General features: G+C 47.2%; 1 protein-coding gene across 9 annotated transcripts in view; it reads left to right on the forward strand.

Annotated features, from left to right (window-relative positions):
- ATP23 (ATP23 metallopeptidase and ATP synthase assembly factor homolog) overlaps positions 1–7,633 on the forward strand; it is a 36,245-nt gene extending 28,612 nt beyond the window's left edge. For 6 of the 9 annotated variants that reach the window (XM_070052529.1, XM_070052533.1, XM_070052526.1 and 3 more), the window contains 3 exons: positions 1,571–1,708; positions 3,774–3,857; positions 7,180–7,633. In XM_070052529.1, the coding sequence (XP_069908630.1) occupies positions 1,571–1,708; positions 3,774–3,857; positions 7,180–7,383 (426 nt within the window). In that variant the 3' untranslated portion in view covers positions 7,384–7,633. Of the gene's footprint in view, positions 1–680; positions 1,452–1,570; positions 1,709–3,773; positions 3,858–7,179 lie in introns of those variants that run through there. The other 3 variants (XM_070052527.1, XM_070052530.1, XM_070052528.1) reach the window with 2 other exon arrangements.
- Positions 7,634–8,668: the final 1,035 nt, after the last annotated feature.

Genomic DNA, 8,668 nt, shown 5'->3' on the forward strand with positions numbered 1-8,668 from the left:
CCAGCAACCTGGGTTTTCCATCTTGATAGCTGTCATTGACTGTATTTAAACATTGTGGTAAATATTTGATTCATTTCTATCTCCATTATTAGTAGATTACAAATCTATCAGGCATTAGGCTTCAATAAATAGTTGAATAAATGAGAGCATATGTGTAGTTACGTGCCAGTGTCTGGGGCTTGGTAAACCCATAGGATGACTCACGTCTTGCTTATTCTTTTTTTTTTTTTTTTTTTTTTTTTAAGTCTCAGGTCTTTTTTTTTTTTTTTATTTTTTTTTTATTTTTGATAGGCAGAGTGGACAGTGAGAGAGAGAGACAGAGAGAGAAAGGTCTTCCTTTGCCGTTGGTTCACCCCACAATGGCCGCCGCTGCAGCCGGCGCACCGCGCTGATCCGATGGCAGGAGCCAGGATCCAGGTGCTTTTCCTGGTCTCCCATGGGGTGCAGGGCCCAAGCACCTGGGCCATCCTCCACTGCACTCCCTGGCCATAGCAGAGAGCTGGCCTGGAAGAGGGGCAACCGGGACAGAATCCGGTGCCCCGACCGGGACTAGAACCCGGTGTGCCGGCGCCGCAAGGTGGAGGATTAGCCTATTGAGCCACGGCGCCGGCTTTTTTTTTTTTTTTTTTTTTTTTTTTTATTTATTTGACAGAGTTAGTGAAAGGGAGAGACAGAGAGAAAGGTCTTTCTTCCGTTGGTTCACCCCCAAAATGGCCACCACGGCCGGCGCTGAGCAGATCCGAAGCCTGCGCAGATCCGAAGCCAGGAGCCAGGTGCTTCTTCCTGGTCTCCCATGCGGGTGCAGGGGCCCAAGCACTTGGGCCATCCTCCACTGCCCTCCCGGGCCACAGCAGAGAGCTGGACTGGAAGAGGAGCAGCCGGGACTCGAACCAGTGTCCATATGGGATGCCGGTGCCGCAGGCGAAGGATTAACCAAGTGCGCCACGACGCCAGCCCCTCTGCTTATTATAGGGTTTGGCTCAGTGTGCTCTTTGCACTTCTTCCTGAAGGTCTTTGTGAGGACTTTTCCTGGCATTTTCCCTCGTTCTAGTCGCATGAGCACAGTGGTGGTCATTTCTTGTTCTCACTGCCCCTTCAGAAACTTGCTAAGAAGTATTTTACAAATAGTCTCATTTATTCTCACAATTCTGTGAGGCAGGTGCTCTGACGATCTCCCTTTTATGGTTTGCAAACCGAGGCACAGAGAGGTGAGGAAACTCGCCCAAAGCCGCCGCGTTCGTAAGGGCTTCTTAGCCGCGTGCTTCACCGCGAAGCCCACTCTCTTACCCACAGCGCTTCCGCAGCCCAGGGCAGCCTGGCGGGTCGGTCCAGCGAGGACCGGTCTAAGAGCTCTAAGAGCGGGCGTAGTTCCGGGATGGGAGGGAGCAGGGAGCGGTTCGTTGGCCGGGGAAGCTGAGGGAGCATGCGCAGTTAGGGCCGGGCCGGGCCTGGTGAGGAGTGGGGAGTGGACGGAGGCGTCCAGGCAGGGAGCCCGGGGAGGCCCTGGGCCACGGCGGGGCGAGAAGGCGGGCGTTGGAAGTGACTGGACGTGTGTTTCGTTGCCCTCCAGATTGTCCTGTGCCAGAATAACATCCGCAGCGAGGCCCACATGAGCAGGGTGGTCACCCACGAGCTCATCCACGCCTTCGACCACTGTCGCGCTCACGTCCACTGGTTCTCCAACGTCCGCCACTTGGCCTGCTCAGAGGTGAGTTGTAGCAGACGCTTGGTTTTGTCCCAAGATATTCTGCGTCCGAAGGTTTTATTTATAATTTTAGTTTACTGACCCTTGCTCCTTCTCTGACTGTCACAGTACATTTTTAGCCTTGAATTTCTGTTTTTAACAGCTGAATGTAATTTCTGAACTACAACTGGAGGGATTTTAAGTATCTTTTTAGAACTGCCTTAAATAGAACCTTTAACTCCTAGTAATCCTGATGAGCGAGTTAATTATAATAATAAAGTATTATTTTTTCTTGTGAAGTTAGTTAACAGTATAAAAAGTAATTCACACTTGCTGTGGGCCACATGCCAACCGCTGTTGTCTTTGTGGGGTTTCTCACTTAATCTTTACAGCATCACACTGTGGTCGATGCTTTTCTTTCCTTCTTTCTTTCCTTCTTTCTTTCTTTCCTTCTTTCTTTCTTTCCTTCCTTCTTTCTTTCCTTCTTTCTTTCCTTCCTTCTTTCCTTCTTTCTTTCTTTCCTTCCTTCTTTCCTTCTTTCTTTCTTTCCTTCCTTCTTTCCTTCTTTCTTTCTTTCCTTCCTTCTTTCCTTCTTTCTTTCTTTCCTTCCTTCTTTCCTTCTTTCTTTCTTTCCTTCCTTCTTTCCTTTTCTTCTTTAAATTTTTGACAGGCAGAGTGGACAGTGAGAGAGAGAGACAGAGAAAGGTCTTCCTTTGCCGTTGGCTCACCCCCCAATGGCCGCCGCAGCCAGTGCACTGCGGCCGGCGCACTGTGCTGATCCGATGGCAGGGGCCAGGTGCTTTTCCTGGTCTCCCATGGAGTGCAGGGCCCAAGCACTTGGGCCATCCTCCACTGCACTCCCTGGCCATAGCAGAGAGCTGACCTGGAAGAGGGGCAACCGGGACAGAATCTGGCGCCCTGACTGGGACTAGAACCCGGTGTGCCGGTGCCGCAAGGCGGAGGATTAGCCTAGTGAGCCGCGGTGCCAGCCCAGATGCTTTTCTGATCTTAGCTTTATATGTGTGGAAAGTGAGGCAGTTGTTCAGGTCCCAAAGTTAGTAAGTGGCAGAGGCAGGCTGCCTTCGGTAGGCAGAAGTCCCTACGCACCCTGGAGTGAAATGTTTAGTTTGAAAAATACAGCATTAAAAGACTCTTTACTGTTAAGCACTTTGGATATTGCTTTCAGAAGTTTGCACATTCATGCTCCTAGAGACGTATAGATTAAAGAATGCTTGCATGCAATGAAATGTGCTCTGTAATGAGAAATATAAAAGCTAATATGAATCTCAAGCTTCTACTCTATAACGTGGATGATTTTTACTATTCCTTAAAATTTATAAGTGGACCCACTGCATCCAATTATAATTCATATTATTTGGAGAATAGATTAAAACCCGAGTTTTTAAGTAGGTCTGTCTCCTGGGTGTTATGAGAATTAATGTGTGTTGGCTACTTAAAATGGGCTAAGTACTTTGGACCTCTCAGAGGAGCGAGGCCATGTTACTGTGGAAGTAACAAGAAATGGGTCACTCCTTTTACAGTGAATTAGCAAAACGCCAGCCAGTGTCTGTGGAAACTCCGTGGGTAGTCCTGAGACTTTTTCATCTATTAAAATGTAAGAATGTTGAAGATACGTTGTGACTTCAGTCTGTTGTGGAAAAGTTCTTGATTCTCTGTGCTTTGAGTCACTGAATTTTTCACGGCCCTGGAGGAAGGTCCTGGACTTCACTCCGGTTTGAGGGATTGGTCAAGAGAGTGGCCGTGAGCTGGGCCTTGCTCTCAGCGTCTCAGAGGCTGGTGTGTCCAGTGTTAGGCTCACATTGAAACTCAGTTTGTAGTGCTGTGGAAGGAGGCTTTCTGGGTGATTGTCTGCCAGGGTACTTGGCATTGTCCAGCGTAGCTCATGGATAGCTACTCTTATTGTCAATTGAGTTTAAGAAAAGAAAAAAATTTTTGAAGACTTACGTGTACTTATATGGTCTCAGGAGTACATGCTAATTTTGTATTCTTTTCCACTTCTTAGTATTGGTTACGTGTTGTAAAGCTATGGAGCATGAGCGTTTATTTTCTTTCCATGTGTTTGTGATAGGTCCGAGCTGCTAACCTTAGTGGAGACTGTTCACTTGTCAATGAACTATTCAGGTTACGTTTCGGATTAAAACAACACCATCAGGTAAAAACCAACATGAAATCACCTACCCTCACAGGGAATAAGTGCATGAAGTACATTTCAGTATTTGAAATTTGGAAGAAGTACCTATGTGAAAGGAATACGCAGGTATCATGTAAGTCAAGTGGGTGGAGTCTAGCTCCACTCCGTAATTATGGGTGAGCCACGTGACTTGGGTGTGAGAGAGCTGTGAACTTGCTCCCGGAGAATGCCTGGCTGTGGCTCAGCCTCCCTGGACTTAGCATTGTGAAGCTACCACAGTGTTCTGGGCACCAGAAGTGCAGTCCGTTCAGAGCAGAGACTGCGCTGTAGCACAGATTATGGCTTTGCGTCGCGCATCCTTGGAGACTGTGTGCTGCAAAGGAGAGCTCTGGATTGGCACAGACTTACTTGTGGTGCGCTGAACGGAGAGAGGCGTGGTAAATAACACAAAAACAGAAGCAGAATGAAAACCAGGAGGCGAGGTTATCTGGCTCGAGGGCCTTTAAGATGGGTGACAGATGGGTGTGGGGAGAGAAGGTGACCGTGTGGGTGAGCAGTTCTGCCCACAGCCACCAAGGAGCTCTGTGTCCACACTTAAGAGAAAGGCTGTGGGCAGAGCTTGCTGGGCCCGTCGGTGAAGTAGATGGACGTCAGGACAGCAGTTTCTTTTTTCTCTCCTCTCCTCTCCTCTCCTCTCCTCTCCTCTCCTCTCCTCTCCTCTCCTCTCCTCTCCTCTCCTCTCCTCTCCTCTCCTCTCCTCTCCTCTCCTCTCCTCTCCTCTCCTCTCCTCTCATCTTCCCTCTCCTCCCCTCCCCTCCCCTCTCCTCTCTCTTTCTAAGATTTATTTATTTATTTGCAAACCAGAGAGAGAGAGAGAGAGAGAGAGAGAGAGAGATGGAGAGAGATCTTCTATCCTTTGGTTCACTCCCTAGATGGCCTGAATGGCCAGAGTTGGGCTGATCTGAAGCCAGGAGCTTCTTCCAGATCTCCCACATGGGTGCAGGTACCCAAGTACTTGGACCATCTTCTGCTTTCCCAGGCCATAGTACAGAGCTAGACTGGAAGTGGAACATTCGAGACTCGAACCGGCACCCATGCTGGCACTGCAGGTGGCAGCTTAACTCACTGCCACAGCGCCAGCCCCAGGGTAGCAGTTTCAACTGGATGCACAAAGGATGGGCTTGGAACAGCAGCAAGGCCCTTGGCTCTATGCAGAAGATAGTAACTGAGCTTGGGGGTGCAGGGTGGATGGCCACACCAATCTCTGATGGGGAGTTGAGAGCTTGGAGAGTGGCAGCTGGCAGACAAGCTGGCCACTCCTTCGGGACCCTTAGGTTTTCAGCCTGTGTCAAGTCCACTCAGGGACACGTCACTGACTGTGCCCCTGTCTCTCTGCCCATCAATCTCTGCTTCCCTAGGTAAGTTCTGTGTGCTGTGGCTTTCAGTGGAGAGGATGGAAGTGGGGGACACATTAGCACACCCCTAGAGAAGGGGAAATGTGGTTAAAGCATGTGATCCAGGGCCACGGTCATTATTTTCGTCTATTTGAAAATCAGTGGGAGAGAGAGATTGATCCTCTGCTGGTTCACTCCCTAAACGCTATGGCAAGGCCAGGCCAGGCTGAAGCCAGGAGCCCAGGGTTTACCACGTGGGTGGCAGGGGCCAAGCACTTGAGCCATCATCTGCTGCCTCCTGGGATGCACTAGCAGGAAGCTGGATTGGAAGCAGAGGTGGAGCCTACACACTGCTGCGGGCTGCAGGTCTCCTAAGTGGCAGTTTAACCTGGGCCGTAATGCCCACTCCAGGCCTGTGGGCTTTGAAAGCAAAGTCTCTCTTCCTCTTACCGTTGGGTAGGAACAGCAGAAAACGAGTAGAACTAGTAACAGGATAGAACTTGAAACAGTTCGTGGAAAATGGAATCAGGAGATGAGACTGTTTTGGTGCAGACCGTCTGTGGAATCTGGCGTGCTTTTTTGTGATGTGCATTTCCATGAATGTCACGAAGTCTGCTTGAGGGGGAAGAGTCTTTTTTTTTTTTATAATTTTTTTTTTTTATTTGACATGTAGAGTTATAGACAATGAGAGAGAGACAGAGAGAGAAAGGTCTTCCTTCCGTTGGTTCACTCCCCAAATGGCCGCTATGGCTGGCACTGCACCCATCCAAAGCCAGGAGCCAGGTGCTTCTTCCTGGTCTCCCAAGCGGGTGCAGGGCCCAAGCACTTGGGCCATCCTCCACTGCCCTCTCAGGCCACAGCAGAGAGCTGGCCTGGAAGAGGGGCAGCCGGGACTAGAACCCGGTGCCCATATGGGATGCCAGCGCCACAGGTGGAGGATTAGCCAAGTGAGCCACAGCGCCGGCCCCCTGGGCTTGTTTTTAAAATCACAGTTGGGGCTAATTTAGGTTGAGAAGCACCAGTTACGTTCCAGCACTGGTGAGTGTCCCCAGCCTGGGCACTCTGAGCAGGCCGAAGTACACTTGGAAACACGCAGAGAGCACTGATTGTCACAGTGCATGGCCATGGGAGCCTGTGGTGGATACTGTTTTAGGACAACGTGAAATGCCATTCTTTGAGTTTTATTTTGGAGGCCTGATGAGAAACAGACAGATTGACAGCTCTGTAAGAATTGAGTGGGCAGGGCCGTATAATTTTTAAATCTTGTATTTTTTAAATTATTGAAAAAAACTAGTCTTTTACTCCATAGTATTGAGTAAAATAATATTTTTAGGAACAGAACTTTAATACTTATGCAAACAACACTCAGAAGGAAATAGTTTTAATTTTTTTCTGCTAAGAAATTAAGTTACCTTTCAAGTGTGTGTGTGTGTGTGTGTGTATGTGAGAGAGAGAGAGAGAGAGAGAGAGAGAGAGAGAGAGATATTGTGGAAACACAGGGCAAGAGCGTGCCCCCTCCCGCAGGGAAAAGTTACCTAGCATTGTTCAACTGAAAAGTTCGGGAGAAGAGGTACAGAAGAGAAGTATATTTTAACCTTAATTAAATTGTGAGGAAATCAATCAAGATCTTGTGTGTGGACTGTCTAATGATTTTGCAAATTGGGAGTATGGTCCGAGAGCCACTGTCTAGAACTCTAGAGAACAGCAGTTGTTCGTGTTTTTGGAAACAGGACACGGAGGTCTCATGCCTGGGTGCTCTCAGATTGAGCTAACCATGTTCCATAATTTATGTTTCTTTGTTGTTTGTTTCCTTCTTTGGAGTGATAAATTAATAAAATAACATGAGAGGAAATTAATTTTAATTGTGGCTCAGACATTGTATATGTGCTATTTTATTATGACCGAGCTTTCAAATAAAACGAAAGTCACTCACTCTTCCTTTTCCTTAGACTTGTGTGCGGGATAGAGCCATTCTGTCCATCCTGGCTGTTAGGAATATCAGCAAAGAAGTTGCTCAAAAAGCTGTTGCTGAAGTTTTTGAATCCTGTTTCAATGACCTTGAACCTTTTGGAAGAATCCCACACAATAAGACTTATGCAAGATACGCTCATAGAGACTTTCAAAACCGTGATCGGTATTACTCAAATATATGAAGACGGTGGTGTTTTATCTCACACAGCTTCGACGAGCATGAAGAAAAAAATAATGGTTTGCAAGTGAAGAAGCATATAAAATGCCATCAATCAAATACAGTTAAAACACAGAAGATGCTGATTTTAACATACCCAAAAAAGAAACTGTGGCAAAAAATGAAACTGCCTTAATTTCCAAGGCAAAAATTGTGTCTTTATAGTTTGCATTTGGTAAATAATATGAATAAATTACATTTTTGTATTTTCTGCAGTGTATGTTTTAAAAAGGTTTTTTATTTTTATTGTGGTTTATTTTTATTATGTATGATAGTTTTAAAATTTGATGGTGAACTTACAAAGTGTGCCCATATGTGATGTTAAGAGGTAGCTGCTGTAAAGAAATAGATCTGCCGGGTGGTGGTGTGGTCGTTGTCTGTGATGCCAGCATCCCATCCAGGCACTGGTTCAAGTCCCAGCTGCTCCACTTCTGATCCAGGTTCCTGCTAATGTGCCTGGGAAAGCAGTGGAGGATGGCCCAGGTGGTTGGGCTTTGCACCCATGTGGAAGACCTGGAAGAAGCTCCTGGCTCCTTGTTTTGGCCTGGCTCAGCCCCAGCCATTGTGGCCATCTGGGGAGTGAACCAGCAGGTAAAGATATCTTTCTTTGTCTCTCCCTCCTTCTCTCTGTAATTCTGCCTTTCAAATAAATACATCTTAAAAACAGAAAAATGTATCAATTTCATTGTGGGGCATTTTCTCCAATCATTTACAGAATATTGCATCATTTCCTCATTAGATTTGCTTTTTTTTTGATTTGACACTCATGTTCTATCTCCTCTTCTTTCTTGGAACTGAGCATGAAGTGTTTTTGGAGTAAGGAGACTTTGGTCAACATTATCCCTCCCTCCCTCCCTTCCTTCCTTCTTTCACTTGTTTTCTGACAGATAAGTTTGCAAGTTTGTCAACCTCTAATTCAGAGTAAGTTTTTTTATTTTATTTTTTTTAAGATTTATTTAATTATTTGAAAGGCAGAGAGAAAGAGAGGTCTTCCATCCACTGTGTCACTCCCCAGATGGCTGCAATGGCTGGAGCCGATCTAAAGCCAGGAGCTTCTTCCGGGGCTCCCACGGACTTGGACCATCTTTCTTGGGGCCCAAGGACTTGCACCATCTTTCACTGCTTTTCCAGGCTCTGGCAGAGAGCTGGATCAGAAGTGGAGCAACCAGGACTCGAACCGGTGACCATATGGGATGCTGGCACTGCGGGCGGCGGCTTTACCTGCTACGCCACAGCACTGGTCCCTGTTA

Source organism: Oryctolagus cuniculus, chromosome 11 (genome assembly GCF_964237555.1).
Source record: "Oryctolagus cuniculus chromosome 11, mOryCun1.1, whole genome shotgun sequence".
NCBI lineage: Eukaryota > Metazoa > Chordata > Mammalia > Lagomorpha > Leporidae > Oryctolagus > Oryctolagus cuniculus.